This window comes from Oncorhynchus kisutch, linkage group LG19, assembly GCF_002021735.2.
Source record: "Oncorhynchus kisutch isolate 150728-3 linkage group LG19, Okis_V2, whole genome shotgun sequence".
NCBI classification, from domain to species: domain Eukaryota; kingdom Metazoa; phylum Chordata; class Actinopteri; order Salmoniformes; family Salmonidae; genus Oncorhynchus; species Oncorhynchus kisutch.
In genome coordinates, this window is record NC_034192.2 from 62,842,245 (window position 1) to 62,864,628 (window position 22,384).

Here is a 22,384-nt window from a genome sequence, read left to right on the forward strand (position 1 = left end):
GGACACCAGGTGGGTGCAAATAATGATCAGGTAGAAAACCAGGAGCAGGCTCCGGACCACGTTGTCAGAGTTGAATATCCCTGCTCTATACGGTGATTAGCTAGATCCCCCAATTATCACTCAGCAGGGGACAGGGAGTGTTCGGGTTTGTGTGAGTTAAACCTCAGCCTGACCTTTCACCTCACAGTTAAGAGTTCATTCAGGGACAGAATGTTGGGGGCATGATGTCACCTGATCAAACAGATTAAAATAACAGCCGTTTCTTTCAAGGGAAATCCTACATGGACCCAAAATGTCTTGAATGATCGGTCACACACACACAACATTAAGAAAGACATCCCCTTTATTGACTGACAGATCATAGGAACAATATACTATAGGCACAAGAACGTCACTGCTCTTTGTCTTTCTCCAGTGCTTTTATAGAATTATACACATTACTGCTGTACAACAAGCCCAACTGGTATTCTGTTCTAACAAACTGTACATGACGACATCATGCAACATGGGCACTGATCTGACCAAAAAGCTCCCCTCAAATAACAAGGCAATACAATACCTAACCCATGTGAATATCAGACCATTGTCAGACAATCTTTAAATCTAGAACATAGTTGTTAGACAATCCAAAAGATACCATAAGTGTGCATTTAAGTAAAAGGTAGAAATTAATTGTGAATAGAATGTCCTCAGCTTCTTCAGACTAGCTTTATTCAAAACTCAAAAGCTGTGATCAATGTAGTACTATACAACGGGTGGGTCTAATCCGAATTTAAAACCAGATTCCAGCTGGTGTTTATTCCAGAAGTTACCACCGGCTAAATCTATGACGTTGAAATGCCTATTTACTCTGTTCCATCTGACTGCACCAATCCACTGTCTCATCAGCACAGCCAGGCAATTTATATACTTGATCTCCACTATAAAAAGCATCGAGACATTATCTCTCATTTCTTTTAGACTAAAATGTAGTTTTCAACAGTGGACGTTTGTATAAAACTTTGTCTGTCCGACATTTTCAAGTGATTGTGTAAGATGTGTTGTTGAGAGACCACATTTTCTATGCCAGGTGAAATCCCACCTCATTAGCTCATTGTTATTGATGTATCCAACTACATGTCACTAGAAAACAGCTTAAACAAATGCAGCTACAATTGTTATTCTGTCTGCTCTGTTTGACGTGACAGTAAGTTAGCCATAGTTGGCTAACTAGCAAGGAATAAGAACCAATAGAATAAGAACGACCAGTCCGCTTGGGGTAGCAACCCGAGATATGTGTCGGGACTTTATCTTATGGAAGTTTGAAATAGTATGAATGAATTCATCGAAATAACATTTTGAATGAAAATATGTCAATTATTATTTCAATAGGTTGGTAACCCCGTTGTGTATAAAAAAGTGATAATGCCCTGGAAGCCGGTGTTAAAAGAGATTGTATTGGCTATTGGCCTAACAACACACGTACCAATATACCCCTCAATTAAAAACAGATAGGACTCTTCAGTCAAAAACAAAACTATAGCCAGCCAGTCTTCAACATACGTCATGTTCTCTGATAAAGATCTCTACTCAATAAAACAGGACTTTTAATGATGCAGTCTAATATTAATTATTTGTAATAAATTATCTTTAGCTAGGCGTGTGTGTGTTTTCTGTTCTTGGTGAAACCTTCTAAAAGATTGAACCACCCACCAAGTAAAGGTCATTTTTATAGCGATAGATATACCTGGACAATGTGTGTCTAATTTGAGTCAGAAGCCTTTTAACCCTGATATAGAGATATATACAAATCCTTAATATAAAAACACCTACCTACACTTCCCAACCATATGGAAGAACTAGTTAAAAATGTATTCAAATCAACATCAAGGCATCCATCTTCCTACAGGAGAACGCGGTCAGAAATACCTAATCCAAATACCTCCGGTTTTATCCCAAAAGGCACCCTTTTCCCTATATAGTGCACTACTTCAGACCAGGGCCTAGGGTGGCATTTGGTACAAATATTCAGAATGAAACAGACTCCTCATGTTGATCAGTAATGTTCTTACATGATGTCATCCTATACAGCACGACGCCATCATCCTATACAGCACGACGCCATCATCCTATACAGCACGACGCCATCATCCTATACAGCACGACGCCATCATCCTATACAGCACGACGCCATCATCCTATACAGCACGACGTCATCATCCTATACAGCACGATGTCATCATCCTATACAGCACGATGTCATCATCCTATACAAGGTCTCTTATGCTTGGTTTGAGGAGAGGATTGGCAGACGAACATTGCCTCTCTGCAGACATTAGCCAATGGCAGACAGCCTTGCTCCTCACGTCTCCTCTTCGGGCACCAATCAACTTCCCGGGAGGAGCTGGGGGAGGGGTTTGGCGTGGCAGGGGTGAGATGGAGAGCGGTGTAACATAAAGTACTGAGCGCAGGTTGTCAGTGGACGGAGGAGGAGGAAGGGAGGACAGGTATTGAGTGAGGTGGCACCTCCTGGTCTCTCCTCAACAGGAGCAGTTCCCACAGCCCTTGACACTGTTCATGATCTCCTCCTGTAGTTTCTTCCTCTCCTCTTCCTTCTGGCTGAGTCTCTCTGGCTGCAGTTCCACCGGGCTGTTCTTAATGTTCAGTATCTTACTGTTCTGAGTGTTCCACAGGTCAGCATACAGAGATCCTGGAGTAGCCAGGAGAGAGTGGTGGTCCCCTCGCTCTGCTATCTTACCCTGGAGGAGGAGGGGAGACAGAGGGGATTAAACGATTATAAAATCTAGTCAGACTAAAGTCCCGTGTAAAAAGGACTTTGACACAGAATTAAGTATTGAATGGGGGACATACAGAATGAATGTTAATATCAAGTCTAGAGTGAAGAACAGAGTCAACTCTCCCTCTCCTCGTAACTGTTTCTACAGAGACTGTTTCTAACTCAGTGACTTAATGAGCCGAGACCACGGCGATGGGGCAAAACAGACCTCCTCCTCGCGACAACGACCTTCTGATCTCTCCATCTGACTGCCTCTGCTCCCGTAGGAACACAGGAAACATCAACAAGTTACAGAGCGCTACGACTCACCACACGACAAAGCAAACCAAGCCTCAGTCCTCTCCCCCTTTCCAGTCCCCAGCCTCTCCCCCTTTCCAGTCCCCAGCCTCTCCCATAAGTAATATTGAGGCAGCTTATTGTAATGCTTGGCCTATCCTATAAGTACGCACTAAATCATTGGTCCACATGTTACACATGAAATATATTGAGGCAAAAATGACAGAAACTAGTCTACAATTAACAAAATAGCGACTCGAAAGGGCAAAAATAAATAATTTAACGACACACTTAGCTGTTCTAGTGGTCTGAGGCAAATCGGTAAATAACGAGTGTTTTCAAGAGCAACTTCACTAACGATGGTTTTAACCACGGTCCTACGAAGGTTCTTAAGATGAACACAGCCTTAAGATGCTTTTGGGAAAAGAGTATGTGGTGCTCCTTCCTGTGTGTGTGTGTGTGTGTGTGTGTGTGTGTGTGTGTGTGTGTGTGTGTGTGTGTGTCGCAGGTTGTTCTGGTGTGTGTGTGTGTGTGTGTGTGTTGCAGGTTGTTCTGGTGTGTGTGTGTTGCAGGTTGTTCTGGTGTGTGTGTGTGTGTGTGTGTTGCAGGTAGTTCTGGTGTGTGTGTGTGTGTGTGTGTGTCGCAGGTTGTTCTGGTGTGTGTGTCGCAGGTTGTTCTGGTGTGTGTGTGTCGCAGGTTGTTCTGGTGTGTGTGTGTTGCAGGTTGTTCTGGTGTGTGTGTGTGTGTGTGTGTTGCAGGTTGTTCTGGTGTGTGTGTGTGTGTGTGTGTTGCAGGTTGTTCTGGTGTGTGTGTGTGTGTGTGTGTTGCAGGTTGTTCTGGTGTGTGTGTGTGTGTTGCAGGTTGTTCTGGTGTGTGTGTGTGTGTTGCAGGTTGTTCTGGTGTGTGTGTGTGTTGCAGGTTGTTCTGGTGTGTGTGTGTGCGTGTTGCAGGTTGTTCTGGTGTGTGTGTGTGTGTGTGTTGCAGGTTGTTCTGGTGTGTGTGTGTGTGTGTGTTGCAGGTTGTTCTGGTGTGTGTGTGTTGCAGGTTGTTCTGGTGTGTGTGTGTGTGTGTTGCAGGTTGTTCTGGTGTGTGTGTGTGTGTGTTGCAGTTTGTTCTGGTGTGTGTGTGTGTGTGTGTGTGTTGCAGTTTGTTCTGGTGTGTGTGTGTGTGTGTGTTGCAGTTTGTTCTGGTGTGTGTGTGTGTGTGTTGCAGTTTGTTCTGGTGTGTGTGTGTGTGTGTGTTGCAGGTTGTTCTGGTGTGTGTGTGTGTGTTGCAGGTTGTTCTGGTGTGTGTGTGTGTGTGTGTTGCAGGTTGTTCTGGTGTGTGTGTGTGTGTGTGTTGCAGGTAGTTCTGGTGTGTGTGTGTGTGTGTGTTGCAGGTAGTTCTGGTGTGTGTGTGTGTGTGTGTTGCAGGTTGTTCTGGTGTGTGTGTGTGTGTGTGTGTGTTGCAGGTTGTTCTGGTGTGTGTGTGTGTGTGTTGCAGGTTGTTCTGGTGTGTGTGTGTGTGTGTTGCAGGTTGTTCTGGTGTGTGTGTGTGTGTGTGTTGCAGGTTGTTCTGGTGTGTGTGTGTGTGTGTTGCAGGTTGTTCTGGTGTGTGTGTGTGTGTGTTGCAGGTTGTTCTGGTGTGTGTGTGTGTGTTGCAGGTTGTTCTGGTGTGTGTGTGTGTGTGTTGCAGGTTGTTCTGGTGTGTGTGTGTGTGTGTTGCAGGTTGTTCTGGTGTGTGTGTGTGTGTGTTGCAGGTTGTTCTGGTGTGTGTGTGTGTGTGTTGCAGGTTGTTCTGGTGTGTGTGTGTGTGTGTTGCAGGTTGTTTCTGGTGTGTGTGTGTGTGTGTTGCAGGTTGTTCTGGTGTGTGTGTGTGTGTGTTGCAGGTTGTTCTGGTGTGTGTGTGTGTGTGTTGCAGGTTGTTCTGGTGTGTGTGTGTGTGTTGCAGGTTGTTCTGGTGTGTGTGTGTGTGTTGCAGGTTGTTCTGGTGTGTGTGTGTGTGTGTGTGTGTGTGTTGCAGGTTGTTCTGGTGTGTGTGTGTGTTGCAGGTTGTTCTTGTGGATGGAAATGTAGCTAGCTCGCTAACCAAATGCACCAAGACAGGGTAATGTTGGCAAAGGCCCAGATTTGGTACCTGAATGATATTCGAGGTAGAAGATTATCGTGGTTTACTAGCCAAAATCCTTAAACGTCCTCCAGTGATTTCTTTACTTTTCCTGTCGATAAATGATATCCCAAGTTTGGGAATTACAGGAAAGTACTACTCCATAAAGTTCAGTTTATCAAAAAAATATATATTTGTTTTACCCTTCAGCGTGTGTACTTTACTGTATTTATACTTGGTATTAAACAGTATGTGGTGCTCCTTCCTGTGTGTCTGGCCATTAAATTGATATCGCTTTTCAACAGGAAAAGTAATTTTTTATTTTTATTTTTTTAAGTAGAAGATCGCTGGAGGACGTCTTTAAGCTCCCTCTCTGGACGTATCACTATGAGAAGGTCTTCTTACCTTGTTGAGTACGATGATCTCGTCTGCGTCTACGATGGTGGACAGTCTGTGAGCGATGAACACCGACGTCCGGTTCTGGACCAGACCCTTCATGGAATTCAGAATGTTCTAGAAGAAGTACACAGAATCACCATGAAGTGTTAGAAATATTTCTAGAAGGTTCCAGAACAGAGGAACATGAAATATTTCTAGAAGGTTCCAGAACAGAGGAACATGAAATGGTTCTAGAAGGTTCCAGAACAGAGGAACATGAAATGGTTCTAGAAGGTTCCAGAACAGAGGAACATGAAATGGTTCTAGAAGGTTCCAGAACAGAGGAACATGAAATGGTTCTAGAAGGTTCCAGAACAGAGGAACATGAAATGGTTCTAGAAGGTTCCAGAACAGAGGAACATGAAATGGTTCTAGAAGGTTCCAGAACAGAGGAACATGAAATGGTTCTAGAAGGTTCCAGAACAGAGGAACATGAAATGGTTCTAGAAGGTTCCAGAACAGAGGAACATGAAATGGTTCTAAAAGGTTCCAGAACAGAGGAACATGAAATGGTTCTAGAAGGTTCCAGAACAGAGGAACATGAAATGGTTCTAGAAGGTTCCAGAACAGAGGAACATGAAATGAAAGTCATTCAAGGGTTTTTCTTTATTTGTACTATTTTCTACATTGTAGAATAATAGTGAAGCCAAACTATGAAATGACACATGGAATCATGTAGTAACAAAAAAAAAGTTGAAACAAATCAAAATATATTTTAATATTTGAGATTCTTCAAAAGTAGCCACCCTTTCCCTTGATAACAGCTTTGCACACTCTTGGCATTCTCTCAACCAGCTTCATGAGGAATGCATTTCAATTAACAGGTGTGCTGTGTTACATTTGAGGATTTCTTTCCTTCTTAATGCGTTTTAGCCAATCAGTTGTGTTGTGACAAGGTAGGAGTGGTATACAGAAGATAGCCCTATTTGGTAAAAGACCAAGTCCATATTATGACAAGAACAGCTCAAATAAGCAAAGAGAAACAGCAGTCCATCATTACTTTAAGACATGAGTCAGTCAATGTGGAAAATTTCAAGAACTTTTAAAGTTTCTTCAAGTGCAGTCGCAAAAACCATCAAGACCTATGATGAAACTGGCTCTCATGAGAACTGCCACAGGAAAGGAAGACCCAGAGTTACCTCTGTTGCAGAGGATAAATTCATTAGTTATCAGCCTCAGAAATTGCAGCCCAAATAAATGCTTCAGAGTTCAAGTGACACGTCTCAACAACTGTTCAGAGGAGACTGTGTGAATCAGGCCTTCATGGTCAAATTGCTACAAAGAAACCACTACTAAAGGACACCAATAAGAAGAAGAGACTACTCGGGCCAAGAACAAGCAATGGACAGACCGATTCTGTCCTTCGATTTTTGGTTCCAACCGCTGTGTCTTTGTGAGACGCAGCGTAGATGACCTCTGCATGTGTGGTTCCCACCATGAAGCATGGAGGTGGTGGTGTGGGTGTGCTTTGCTGGTGACACTGTCAGTGATTTATTTAGAATTCAAGGTACACTTAACCAGCATGACTACCACAGCATTTTGCAGTGATACACCATCCCATCTGGTTTGCGCTTAGTGGGAATATAATTTGTTTTTCAACAGGACAACGAGCCAACACACCTCCAGGCTGTGTAAGGGCTATTTGACCAAGAAGGAGAGTGATAGAGTGCTGCATCAGATGATCTGGCCTCCACAACCCATTTCAAAATCAAATTTTATTGGTCACATACAGATGTTATTGGCTTGTGCTTCTAGCTCAGACAGTGCAGTAATATCTAACAAATTACACAATATATACCCAATACACAAAGGTAGGTAGGAAGGAAGTAAGACTATATACACACGGACACACAATGTCAAAGCAGAACTGACTAAGATGCAGCCGAATAGTACTGTTGGATTCTGGGGTAAACTTTGAACATTGTTATACTCATTGTATAGGAGCATCAGTTACAAATGAGACACGAGGGGGGGCCACCATAATGAGACACGAGGGGGGGCCACCATAATGAGACACGAGGGCGGGGGCATAATGAGACACGAGGGGGGGCCACCATAATGAGACACGAGGGCGGGGGCATAATGAGACACGAGGGGGGGCCACCATAATGAGACACAAGGGGGGGCCACCATAATGAGACACAAGGGGGGGCCACCATAATGAGACACGAGGGCGGGGGCATAATGAGACACGAGGGGGGGGGCCACCATAATGAGACACGAGGGCGGGGGCATAATGAGACACGAGGGGGGGCCACCATAATGAGACACGAGGGCGGGGGCATAATGAGACACGAGGGGGGGCCACCATAATGAGACACGAGGGCGGGGGCATAATGAGACACGAGGGGGGCCACCATAATGAGACACGAGGGCGGGGGCATAATGAGACACGAGGGGGGGCCACCATAATGAGACACGAGGGCGGGGCATAATGAGACACGAGGGGGGGCCACCATAATGAGACACGAGGTCGGGGGCATAATGAGACACGAGGGGGGGCCACCATAATGAGACACGAGGGCGGGGGCATAATGAGACACGAGGGGGGGAGACTGGTAGACTCCACCCACAGTGGAGACTCCACCCACTTCCCCCCACCATGGGGGAAGCCATGTCTGTTCTTAATTACAGCCGTAATGACCCTTTGGGAAGAATTAAACTTGGTTAAGCTTCTCGTGTCAGTGAGTTCTTTACACTGAAAAATGAGTTGGAACGCAGAGTGAAGGAAAAGCAGCCAACAAGTGCTCAGCATATGTGGGATATCCTACAAGACGTTTTGAAAAGCATTCCAGGTGAAGCTGGTTGAGAGAAAGCTTTGCACACTCTTGGCAGTCATCAAGGTGAAGGGAGGCTTTTTGAAGAATCTCAAATATAAAATATATTTTGATTTGTTTAACACTTTTTTTGGTTACTACATGATTCCATATGTGTTATTTCATAGTTTTGATGTCTTCACTATAATTCTACAGTGTAGAAAATAGTAAAAATAAAGAAAAATCTGTGATATATTTGGCTGTTTCCGCTGCATAACTAGTAGAAGTTGTCACTTTTCAGGTTTAGAAGAAGTGACTGCTAAATGCTAACTCCCATTCGTATAAGCTGGTTAGCATAGCTAGCATACAGAAAATCGGTGGTGGTCGTCAGATGGGTAACGACGGCTGAACATGTGTTGGGGTTGACATCCATACAAGCATTATACTCCGATTTTGACTTCAACATAAACAATAGCCTAATTTTGCTGGGGGGAAATGAGATTCAGGACCCCCCATACACACGTTTCCATGGCAATTCCATTGTTTTGGTCGAGTTCCATTGACCTCTTTACTGCATCTATTATAAATAGTTCTAGAATGTTGTGGAGAAACAGGAAGTAAAGAAAAGTACACGTAATTCAGTATGAAACTAGAACAGGACATGTGGCCTGTTCTCTCCAACATCACGGCACAGAGAACTCTATGCCCTAACATCTACGCAGCTGATTGGTGAACAGAGTTGAGCTGCAGAAGAGACGACAGCTGATTCTGTGTGCGTTACCTCCTCAGTGATAGAGTCCAGTGAGGAGGTAGCTTCATCATACAGCAGGATAGGAGGGTTCTTCAGTATGGCCCTGGCTATGGCCACACGCTGCTTCTCCCCACCTGAAACACACACACAGCAAGTCAATAATGCAGTCTTGAAACACACGGCAACAGAGACATAACAGCAAATCAATAATGCAGTCGACACACACGGCAACAGAGACATAACAGCAAACACATACCTAGAACCAGTCAGACTGGTAGATATAGAAAGCCCCAGTAGTAACTAAACCAGTCAGACTGGTAGATATAGAAAGCCCCAGTAGTAACTACACCAGTCAGACTGGTAGATATAGAAAGCCCCAGTAGTAACTACACCAGTCAGACTGGTAGATATAGAAAGCCCCAGTAGTAACTACACCAGTCAGACTGGTAGATATAGAAAGCCCCAGTAGTAACTACACCAGTCAGACTGGTAGATATAGAAAGCCCCAGTAGTAACTACACCAGTCAGACTGGTAGATATAGAAAGCCCCAGTAGTAACTACACCAGTCAGACTGGTAGATACAGAAAGCCCCAGTTGAAACAGTAGGAGCTACACCAGTCAGACTGGTAGATATAGAAAGCCCCAGTAGTAACTACACCAGTCAGACTGGTAGATATAGAAAGCCCCCGTAGTAACTACACCAGTCAGACTGGTAGATATAGAAAGCCCCAGTAGTAATAATAGGAGCTACACCAGTCAGACTGGTAGATACAGAAAGCCCCAGTTGAAACAGTAGGAGCTACACCATTCATACTGGTAGATATAGAAAGCCCCAGTGGTAACAGTAAGAGAAGAGCACAGTAGAACAGCCTGGCTGTTAGGAGCCACAGAGCCTTGGACTCTGATGAACTCATGTTAACACTAGCTTCAGTCACATCCTCATCAACACTAGATACCAGACTGGAGGCCTCTCCTGGTCCCTCTACACTAGACAACTAGCTTCACAACACTAGATACCAGACTGGAAGCCTCTCCTGGGCCCTCTATACTAGACAAGTAGCTTCAGTCACGTCCTCATCAACACTAGATACCAGACTGGAGGCCTCTCCTGGTCCCTCTATACTAAACAACTAGCTTCACAACACTAGATACCAGACTGGAGGCCTCTCCTGGTCCCTCTATACTAGACAACTAGCTTCACAACACTAGATACCAGACTGGAGCCTCTCCTGGTCCCTCTATACTAGACAACTAGCTTCACAACACTAGATACCAGACTGGAGGCCTCTCCTGGTCCCTCTATACTAGACAAGTAGCTTCAGTCACATCCTCATCAACACTAGATACCAGACTGGAGGCCTCTCCTGGTCCCTCTATACTAGACAACTAGCTTCACAACACTAGATACCAGACTGGAGGCCTCTCCTAGTCCCTCTATACTAGACAACTAGCTTCACAACACTAGATACCAGACTGGATGCCTCTCCTGGTCCCTCTATACTAGACAACTAGATTCACAACACTAGATACCAGACTGGAAGCCTCTCCTGGCCCCTCTACACTAGACAACTAGCTTCACAACACTAGATACCAGACTGGAGGCCTCTCCTGGTCCCTCTATACTAGACAACTAGCTTCACAACACTAGATACCAGACTGGAGGCCTCTCCTGGTCCCTCTATACTAGACAACTAGCTTCACAACACTAGATACCAGACCGGAGGCCTCTCCTGGTCCCTCTATACTAGACAACTAGCTTCAGTCACATCCTCATCAACACTAGATACCAGACTGGAGGCCTCTCCTAGTCCCTCTATACTAGACAACTAGCTTCACAACACTAGATACCAGACTGGAGGCCTCTCCTAGTCCCTCTATTCCAGACAACTAGCTTCACAACACTAGATACCAGACTGGAGGCCTCTCCTGGTCCCTCTATACTAGACAACTAGCTTCACAACACTAGATACCAGACTGGAGGCCTCTCCTGGTCCCTCTATACTAGACAACTAGCTTCACAACACTAGATACCAGACTGGAGGCCTCTCCTGGTCCCTCTATACTAGACAACTAGCTTCACAACACTAGATACCAGACTGGAGGCCTCTCCTGGTCCCTCTATACTAGACAACTAGCTGCACAACACTAGATACCAGACTGGAGGCCTCTCCTGGTCCCTCTATACTAGACAACTAGCTTCACAACACTAGATACCAGACTGGAGGCCTCTCCTGGTCCCTCTATACTAGACAACTAGCTTCACAACACTAGATACCAGACTGGAGGCCTCTCCTGGTCCCTCTATACTAGACAACTAGCTTCACAACACTAGATACCAGACTGGAGGCCTCTCCTGGTCCCTCTATACTAGACAACTAGCTTCACAACACTAGATACCAGACTGGAGGCCTCTCCTGGTCCCTCTATACTAGACAACTAGCTTCACAACACTAGATACCAGACTGGAGGCCTCTCCTGGTCCCTCTATACTAGACAACTAGCTTCACAACACTAGATACCAGACTGGAAGCCTCTCCTGGTCCCTCTATACTAGACAACTAGCTTCACAACACTAGATACCAGACTGGAGGCCTCTCCTGGTCCCTCTATACTAGACAACTAGCTTCACAACACTAGATACCAGACTGGAAGCCTCTCCTGGTCCCTCTATACTAGACAACTAGCTTCACAACACTAGATACCAGACTGGAAGCCTCTCCTGGTCCCTCTATACTAGACAACTAGCTTCACAACACTAGATACCAGACTGGAGGCCTCTCCTGGTCCCTCTATACTAGACAACTAGCTTCACAACACTAGATACCAGACTGGAGCCTCTCCTGGTCCCTCTATACTAGACAACTAGCTTCACAACACTAGATACCAGACTGGAGGCCTCTCCTGGTCCCTCTATACTAGACAACTAGCTTCACAACACTAGATACCAGACTGGAAGCCTCTCCTGGTCCCTCTATACTAGACAACTAGCTTCACAACACTAGATACCAGACTGGAAGCCTCTCCTGGTCCCTCTATACTAGACAACTAGCTTCACAACACTAGATACCAGACTGGAGGCCTCTCCTGGTCCCTCTATACTAGACAACTAGCTTCACAACACTAGATACCAGACTGGAAGCCTCTCCTGGTCCCTCTATACTAGACAACTAGCTTCACAACACTAGATACCAGACTGGAAGCCTCTCCTGGTCCCTCTATACTAGACAACTAGCTTCACAACACTAGATACCAGACTGGAGGCCTCTCCTGGTCCCTCTATACTAGACAACTAGCTTCACAACACTAGATACCAGACTGGAGCCTCTCCTGGTCCCTCTATACTAGACAACTAGCTTCACAACACTAGATACCAGACTGGAGGCCTCTCCTAGTCCCTCTATACCAGACTGGAGGCCTCTCCTGGTCCCTCTATACCAGACTGGAGGCCTCTCCTGGTCCCTCTATACTAGACAACTAGCTTCACAACACTAGATACCAGACTGGAGGCCTCTCCTGGTCCCTCTATACTAGACAACTAGCTTCACAACACTAGATACCAGACTGGAGGCCTCTCCTAGTCCCTCTATACCAGACTGGAGGCCTCTCCTGGTCCCTCTATACCAGACTGGAGGCCTCTCCTGGTCCCTCTATACCAGACTGGAGGCCTCTCCTGGTCCCTCTATACTAGACAACTAGCTTCACAACACTAGATACCAGACTGGAGGCCTCTCCTGGTCCCTCTATACTAGACAACTAGCTTCACAACACTAGATACCAGACTGGAGGCCTCTCCTAGTCCCTCTATACCAGACTGGAGGCCTCTCCTGGTCCCTCTATACCAGACTGGAGGCCTCTCCTGGTCCCTCTATACCAGACACAGTCAGTTCTCTAAAGCACTGGCTGTAATTTGTTGTTGTTGAATGGTGTTTGGAAGATTATCAAGGTTAAAGTTAAATCATTTCAAACAAAGATTATTATGGCTTTACAAGCAGTCTATTACCATGTTATCTGTCCAAAGACAGCCGTGCCAAGCATCTCCCCCGTCCCTACCTGACAGTTTGAGTCCCCTCTCGCCGACCTGAGTGTCGTATCCGTGGGGCATCCTGAGGATGGCGTCGTGGATCCCTGCCAGCCGTGCCACCTGGTACACCTCCTCTGGCGTGGCGTTGATGTTCCCGTACTGAAGGTTGTAGAAGATGGTGTTGTGGAAGAGCACTGCATCCTGGGTAGGAAGGAAGGGGTAGAGAGAGCGACAGAGCGAGCGAGAAGAGGAAACAGTACAGTCAATCAATACAGTGAGCTCAACTTGAGGAGAGGGCACGTCGGGAGAGGGCACGTCGGGAGAGGGCACGTCGGGAGAGGGCACGTCGGGAGAGGACACGTCGGGAGAGGACACGTCGGGAGAGGACACGTCGGGAGAGGACACGTCGGGAGAGGACACGTCGGGAGAGGACACGTCGGGAGAGGACACGTCGGGAGAGGACACGTCGGGAGAGGACACGTCGGGAGAGGACACGTCGGGAGAGGACACGTCGGGAGAGGACACGTCGGGAGAGGACACGTCGGGAGAGGACACGTCGGGAGAGGACACGTCGGGAGAGGACACGTCGGGAGAGGACACGTCGGGAGAGGACACGTCGGGAGAGGACACGTCGGGAGAGGACACGTCGGGAGAGGACACGTCGGACAAAGAAAAACTGTTCTTTCAACATCTGCCCCCTTGTTGTGAGAGTTTATTGTCGTGAGAGTTTATTGTCGTGAGAGTTTATTGTCGTGAGAGTTTATTGTCCAATTCAACTTAATAAAGGATCAGTAAGTTCATCAAATCAAGTTAGTTTTACCTGTGGTACCACCCCTACGGCCCGTCGCAGGCTGTCCAGTCCAACGTCTCTGATGTTCTGTCCAGCGATGTAGATGTTTCCCTTCTGGGGCTCGTAAAACCGGAACAACATACGCATAATGGTGCTCTTCCTGAAACAACACAAAACCATGGTTACTATGGCGCTCTTCCTGAAACAACACAGAACCATGGTTACTATGGCGCTCTTCCTGAAACAACACAGAACCATGGTTACTATGGCGCTCTTCCTGAAACAACACAGAACCATGGTTACTATGGCGCTCTTCCTGAAACAACACAGAACCATGGTTACTATGGTGCTCTTCCTGAAACAACACAGAACCATGGTTACTATGGTGCTCTTCCTGAAACAACACAGAACCATGGTTACTATGGTGCTCTTCCTGAAACAACACAGAACCATGGTTACTATGGCGCTCTTCCTGAAACAACACAGAACCATGGTTACTATGGCGCTCTTCCTGAAACAACACAGAACCATGGTTACTATGGCGCTCTTCCTGAAACACAGAACCATGGTTACTATGGCGCTCTTCCTGAAACAACACAGAACCATGGTTACTATGGCGCTCTTCCTGAAACAACACAGAACCATGGTTACTATGGCGCTCTTCCTGAAACAACACAGAACCATGGTTACTATGGCGCTCTTCCTGAAACAACACAGAACCATGGTTACTATGGCGCTACAACACAGAACCATGGTTACTATGGCGCTCTTCCTGAAACAACACAGAACCATGGTTACTATGGCGCTCTTCCTGAAACAACACAGAACCATGGTTACTATGGTGCTCTTCCTGAAACAACACATAACCATGGTTACTATGGTGCTCTTCCTGAAACAACACAGAACCATGATTACTATGGTGCTCTACCTGAAACAACACAGAACCATGATTACTATGGTGCTCTACCTGAAACAACACAGAACCATGGTTACTATGGCGCTCTTCCTGAAACAACACAGAACCATGGTTACTATGGTGCTCTTCCTGAAACAACACAGAACCATGGTTACTATGGTGCTCTTCCTGAAACAACACAGAACCATGGTTACTATGGTGCTCTTCCTGAAACAACACAGAACCATGGTTACTATGGCGCTCTTCCTGAAACAACACAGAACCATGGTTACTATGGCGCTCTTCCTGAAACAACACAGAACCATGGTTACTATGGCGCTCTTCCTGAAACACAGAACCATGGTTACTATGGCGCTCTTCCTGAAACAACACAGAACCATGGTTACTATGGCGCTCTTCCTGAAACAACACAGAACCATGGTTACTATGGCGCTCTTCCTGAAACAACACAGAACCATGGTTACTATGGCGCTCTTCCTGAAACAACACAGAACCATGGTTACTATGGCGCTCTTCCTGAAACAACACAGAACCATGGTTACTATGGCGCTACAACACAGAACCATGGTTACTATGGCGCTCTTCCTGAAACAACACAGAACCATGGTTACTATGGCGCTCTTCCTGAAACAACACAGAACCATGGTTACTATGGTGCTCTTCCTGAAACAACACATAACCATGGTTACTATGGTGCTCTTCCTGAAACAACACAGAACCATGATTACTATGGTGCTCTACCTGAAACAACACAGAACCATGATTACTATGGTGCTCTACCTGAAACAACACAGAACCATGGTTACTATGGCGCTCTACCTGAAACAACACAGAACCATGGTTACTATGGCGCTCTTCCTGAAACAACACAGAACCATGGTTACTATGGCGCTCTTCCTGAAACAACACAGAACCATGGTTACTATGGCGCTCTTCCTGAAACAACACAGAACCATGGTTACTATGGTGCTCTTCCTGAAACAACACAGAACCATGGTTACTATGGTGCTCTTCCTGAAACAACACAGAACCATGGTTACTATGGTGCTCTTCCTGAAACAACACAGAACCATGATTACTATGGTGCTCTACCTGAAACACAGAACCATGATTACTATGGTGCTCTACCTGAAACACAGAACCATGATTACTATGGTGCTCTTCCTGAAACAACACAGAACCATGATTACTATGGTGCTCTTCCTGAAACAATACGTGACCATGATTACTATGGTGCTATGGTGATTACTATTACTTTGGTAGACCCTATTATAATTACTGCCATTTGGTAGGCCCTATTACTGCCATTTGGTACGCCACATAATTACTGACATTTGGTAGGCCCCATTACTGACATTTGGTAGACCCTATTACTGACATTTGGTAGGCCCTATTATAATTACTGCCATTTGGTAGGCCCTATTACTGACATTTGGTAGGCCCCTAGGAGGGGTGAGTCACTTGAGTGGGTTGAGTCACTGACGTGATCTTCCTGTCTGGGTTGGCACCCCCCTCGGGTTGTACCGTGGCGGAGATCTTTGTGGGCTATACTCTGCCTCGTCTCAGGATGGTAAGTTGGTGGTTGAAGATATCCCTCTAGTGGTGTGGGGGCTGTGCTTTGGCAAACTGGGTGGGGTTATATCCTTCCTGTTTGGCCCTGTCCGGGGGTATCATCGGATGGGGCCACAAAGTCTCCTGACCCCTCCTGTCTCAGCCTCCAGTATTTATGCTGCAGTAGTTTGTGTCGGGGGCTAGGGTCAGTTTGTTATATCTGGAGTACTTCTCCTGTCTTATCCGGTGTGCTGTGTGAATTTCAGTAGTCTCTCTAATTCTCTTTTTTTCTTTCTCTCTCTCCGAGGACCTGAGCAGTAGGACCATGCCTCAGGACTACCTGGCATGATGACTCCTTGCTGTCCCCAGTATCCCTGGCCTTGCTGCTGCTCCAGTTTCAACTGTTCTGCCTGCGGCTATGGAACCCTGACCTGTTCACCAGACGTGCTACCTGTCCCAGACATACTGTTTTCAACTCTCTAGAGACAGCAGGAGCAGTAGAGATACTCTGAATGATCAGCTATGAAAAGCCAACTGACATTTACTCCTGAGGTGCTGACTTGCTGCACCCTCGACAACTACTGTGATTATTATTATCTGACCCTGCTGGTCATTTATGAACACTTGAACATCTTGGCCATGTTCTGTTATAATCTCCACACGGCACAGCCAGAAGAGGACTGGCCACCCCTCATAGCCTGGTTCCACGTCCCAAATTCTGACATTTGGTAGGCCATTTGTTTGTCAACTGTAGTTAGATACATGCAGCTTCTCTCTGGTCATGCCCCCAGACACCAGATGAAGTGGTGCTCACCAGAACAACATTTATTTATTTATTTTATTTTACCTTTATTTAACCAGGTAGGCAAGTTGAGAACAAGTTCTCATTTACAATTGCGACCTGGCCAAGATAAAGCAAAGCAGTTCAACACATACAACGACACAGAGTTACACATGGAGTAAAACAAACACAGTCAATAATACAGTATAAACAAGTCTATATACGATGTGAGCAAATGAGGTGAGTTAAGGGAGGTAAAGGCAAAAAAGGCCATGGTGGCAAAGTAAATACAATATAGCAAGTAAAACACTGGAATGGAATTTTGCAATGGAAGAATGTGCAAAGTAGAAATAAAAATGGGGTGCAAAGGAGCAAAATAAATAAATAAATAAAAATTAAATACAGTTGGGAAAGAGGTAGTTGTTTGGGCTAAATTATAGGTGGGCTATGTACAGGTGCAGTAACCTGTGAGCTGCTCTGACAGTTGGTGCATAAAGCTAGTGAGGGAGATAAGCATTTCCAGTTTCAGAGATTTTTGTAGTTCGTTCCAGTCATTGGCAGCAGAGAACTGGAAGGAGAGGCGGCCAAAGAAAGAATTGGTTTTGGGGGTGACTAGAGAGATATACCTGCTGGAGCGTGTGCTACAGGTGGGAGATGCTATGGTGACCAGCGAGCTGAGATAAGGGGGGACTTTACCTAGCAGGGTCTTGTAGATCTTGTAGATCATCTCAATTCTATCAATGTAACACCGGTAAAGTTGTCCGTTTCATTTAGATGCCGAGAGAATACGCAATAACAGTGGAAATATTGGTCCTGAGAAAACATGTCCAATGTCACCGGTTTGACCGGTTTTAAGGGAATGAAAAGCTGAGACAACTATGAAATATTTATGACCAGTGCACTTCATACGACCATTTCAGACAGGTCAAGGCCTTTCTAAACGAGTACCTACCCTGATCCGCTCCCTCCTACGATGGCCACCTTCTTCCCAGCCGGCACCTGGAAGGAGACGCCCTCTAGAACCTTCTGTCCTTCCAGGTACTCAAAGTAGACATCCTCAAACCTGATGGAGGCTTCTTGAGGGGTGACGGAGAGAGAAGGGGCCAGATCTGTCTCCTAGAGTAGAGAGAAACAAGAGAGTTAGGATAGACTACTTATTATAGACTAGGGGGCGAGTCACAAGGAGGACAGGGGCCAGCTCCTTCGCCTGTAGAGAGACACACACGAGGAACTAGTACTGGACTATAAGCATAGAACCTATCAGGAATACTGTGTGCAGCTGGTCAGTAATTCCAGTGTTCTAGATAGATCTTAGCTCTAGCCCAGCACAAGGTGGGCTCTGAGTCAAAAGAAGTGCACTACATAGGGAAAAAGGGTGCAATTGGTATGTATTACCTTGATCTTGGTGTCAATACTGAGCAGTGTGAAGAGTGTATTCATGTCGATCAGGGCCTGGCGTGTCTCTCTGTACACGGTGCCCAGGAAGTTAAGAGGCAGAGAGAGCTGGAACAGCAGACCATTCACCATCACCAGGTCTCCTACTGTCATAGAGCCTGTCAACAACAACAGGAAGTTAAGAGACCGAGAGAGCTGGAACAGCAGACCATTCACCATCACCAGGTTTCCTACTGTCATAGAGCCTGTCAACAACAACAGGAAGTTAAGAGAGAGAGAGCTGGAACAGCAGACCATTCACCATCACCAGGTTTCCTACTGTCATAGAGCCTGTCAACAACAACAGGAAGTTAAGAGAGAGAGAGCTGGAACAGCAGACCATTCACCATCACCAGGTTTCCTACTGTCATAGAGCCTGTCAACAACAACAGGAAGTTAAGAGACCGAGAGAGCTGGAACAGCAGACCATTCACCATCACCAGGTCTCCTACTGTCATAGAGCCTGTCAACAACATCAACACACTGTCAAACTTCCACAGCTACTTAAAAGGAGGAATCTGCAGGAATGGAATGTTGATTTTGTAATGTCAGTTGATTTGGACTCTAACCAAATCACAACACCGATTAAAGGGTTCTCTATCTTTCTATTAGGGTTAGTAGGGGTTAGACTAACCTGTCATGATGCCCTTGGTAGCCATCACCGTCAGTTACGGTTAGTTACAGTGGAAGTCAGAAGTTTACATACACTTAGGTTGGAGTCATTAAACTTGTTTTTCAACCACTCCACAAATTTCTTGTTATCAAACTATTGTTTTGGTAAGTTGGTTAGGACATCTACTTTGTGCATGACACAAGTCATTTTTCCAACAATTGTTTACAGAGATTATTTCACTGTATCACAATTCCAGTGGGTCAGAAGTTTACATGCACTAAGTTGACTGTGCCTTTAAAACAGCTTGGAAAATTTCAGAACATTATGTCAATTAGCCTATCAGACGCTTCTAAAGCCATGACATCATTTGAGTCAATTGGAGTTGTACCTGTGGATGTATTTCAAGGCCTACCTTCAAACTCAGTGCCTCTTTGCTTGACATCATAGGAAAATCAAAATAAATCAACCAAGACCTCAGAACAAAAAATGATAGAACTCCACAAGACTGGTTCATCCTTGGGAGCAATTTCCAAATGCCTGAAGGTACCACGTTCATCTGTACAAACAATAGTACGCAAGTATAAACACCATGGGACCACGCAGCCGTCATACCGCTCAGGAAGGAGACACATTCTGTCTCCGAGAGATGAACGTACTTTGGTGCGAAAAGTGCAAATCACTCCCAGAAAAACAGCAAATGACCTTGTGAAGATGTCGGAGGAAACAGGTACAAAAGTATCTACATCCACAGTAAAACGAGTCCTATATTGATGTCGACATAACCTGAAAGGCCGCTCAGCAAGGAAGAAGCCACTGCTCCAAAACCGCCATAAAAAAGCCAGACTACGGTTTGCAACTGCACATGGGGACAAAGATTGTACTTTTTGGAGAAATGTTCTCTGGTCTGATGAAACAAAAATAGAACTGTTTGGCCATAATGACCATCGTTATGTTTGGAGGAAAAAGGGGGAGGCTTGCAAGCCTAAGAACACCATCCCAACCGTGAAGCACGGAGGTGACAGCATCATGTTGTGGGGGTGCTTTGCTGCAGGAGGGACTGGTGCACTTCACAAAATACATGGCATCATGAGGGAGGAAAATTACGTGGATATATTGAAGTAACATCTCAAGGTTAAAGCTTGGTTGTAAATGGGTCTTCCAAATGCACAGTAACCCCAAGCATACTTCCAAAGTTGTGGCAAAATGGCTTAAGGACAACAAAGTCAAGGTATTGGAGTGGCCATCACAAAGCCCTGACCTCGATCCTATAGAAAATTTGTGGGCAGAACTGAAAAGCGTGTGCAAGCAAGGAGGCCTACAAACCTGACTTGGTTACACCAGCTCTGTCAGGAGGAATGGGCCAATATTTACCCATATTATTGTGGGAAGCTTGTGGAAGGCTACCTGAAATGTTTGACCCAAGTTAAACAATTTAAAGGCAATGCTACCAAATAATAATTGAGTGTATGTAAACTTCTGACCCACTGGGAATGTGATGAAAGAAGTAAAAGCTGAAATAAATCATTCTCTACTATTATTCTGGCATTTCACATTCTTAAAATAAAGTGGTGATCCTAACGGACCGAAGACAGGGAATTTTTACTAGGATTAAATGTCAGGAATTGTGAAAAACGGAGTTTAAATGCATTTGGCTGAGGTGTATGTAAACTTCTGACTTCAACTGTATGTTGTAGGGGGCCGTTAGGGGCGCAGCGGGCCGTTAGGGGCGCAGCGGGCCGCCCCCAGGTGGTGAGGGTAGGTAGAAACCAACCAGTGAAACCCCGACCAACCAGTGCCCCCGCACATTGTCTAACCGGGCTATCTGCATTACGTTCGGGTTAGTTAGGGTGTAGGGGTTAGATAGGGTGTAGGGGTTAGTTAGGGTGTAGGGGTAGACTGACCTGCCATGATGCCCTTGCTAGCTAGCACCATGATACCAGTGAGGCCCACACTAAAGATGGCACTCTGTCCAAAGTTAAGCATGGCCAGGGTATAGGTGGTCTTCAGGGAGGAGGACTCGTAGCTCTTCAGATAACCATCATACTTCTCTGCTTCATACTTCTCATTGTTGAAATACTGGAACAGAGAGAGAGGGAGGTAAGGTAAGATCAGGTGAGGTCAGACAGTATCGTGTAGTAGAATACTGGAACAAAGGTAAGATCAGGTGAGGTCAGACAGTATCGTGTAGAAGAATACTGGAACAGAGAGAGGCGGGAATTCTGAAGTGCACTTTGAACATGTCAGAATAATTGTCCACATTTACTTTCCCTCAGCCAACAAGATGAGTAACGAACAGCTAAATCACTAGCCTATGTCAATATCAAATCAAATTTTATTTGTCACATACACACGGTTAGCAGATGTTAATGCGAGTGTAGCGAAATGCTTGTGCTTCTAGTTCCGACAATGCAGTAATAACCAACAAGTAATCTAACTAACAATTCCAAAACTACTGTCTTATACACAGTGTAAGGGGATGAAGAATATGTACATAAGGATATATGAATGAGTGATGGTACAAAGCAGCATAGGCAAGATACAGTAGATGGTATCAAGTACCTGTATATTATAGTAGAAAAGTTTAGGCCACCTATTGTAATTGGTCAGCTTGTGGAGAAAGAAATATAGTCTGTTCCAAACAGACTCTGGGACAGTTGTGGGACGATAGACCAAGTTCAAAACAACCAGTAGGCTTAAATACATTATAATTTAAACATTGCAACGGATCAGAATGTTTAACTTAAAAATGTTGATCAACTAATATTTAGTCACATTATAAAGAAAACACCCTTGTCAAAAGCACACTGCACATGGACACCTGCTCGTCCAACATCTCATTCCAAGATCAGAGGCATTAATATGGAATTGGTCCCCCCCTTTGCTGCTATAACAGCCTCCACTCTTCTGGGAAGGCTTTCCACTAGATGTTATAACAGCCTCCACTCTTCTGGGAAGGCTTTCCACCAGATGTTATAACAGCCTCCACTCTTCTGGGAAGGCTTTCCACCAGATGTTATAACAGCCTCCACTCTTCTGGGAAGGCTTTCCACCAGACGTTATAACAGCCTCCACTCTTCTGGGAAGGCTTTCCACTAGATGTTGGAACATTGCTGCTATAACAACCTCCACTCTTCTGGGAAGGCTTTCCACTAGATGATGGAACATTGCTGCTATAACAGCCTCCACTCTTCTGGG

General features: G+C 45.5%; 1 protein-coding gene across 2 annotated transcripts in view; it reads right to left on the reverse strand.

Moving 5' to 3' along the window:
- Window positions 1-325: 325 nt before the first annotated feature.
- LOC109882000 (ATP-binding cassette sub-family B member 7, mitochondrial-like) overlaps window positions 326-22,384 on the reverse strand; it is a 47,685-nt gene continuing 25,626 nt past the window's right edge. For both annotated transcript variants that reach the window (XM_031798273.1, XM_031798274.1), the window contains 8 exons: window positions 21,091-21,265; window positions 18,538-18,695; window positions 18,095-18,258; window positions 13,925-14,054; window positions 13,134-13,305; window positions 9,113-9,216; window positions 5,543-5,650; window positions 326-2,738 (listed from right to left, as the gene is read on the reverse strand). In XM_031798273.1, coding sequence (XP_031654133.1) covers window positions 2,520-2,738; window positions 5,543-5,650; window positions 9,113-9,216; window positions 13,134-13,305; window positions 13,925-14,054; window positions 18,095-18,258; window positions 18,538-18,695; window positions 21,091-21,265 — 1,230 coding nt within the window. In that variant the 3' untranslated portion in view covers window positions 326-2,519. The remainder of the gene's footprint in view (window positions 2,739-5,542; window positions 5,651-9,112; window positions 9,217-13,133; window positions 13,306-13,924; window positions 14,055-18,094; window positions 18,259-18,537; window positions 18,696-21,090; window positions 21,266-22,384) is intronic.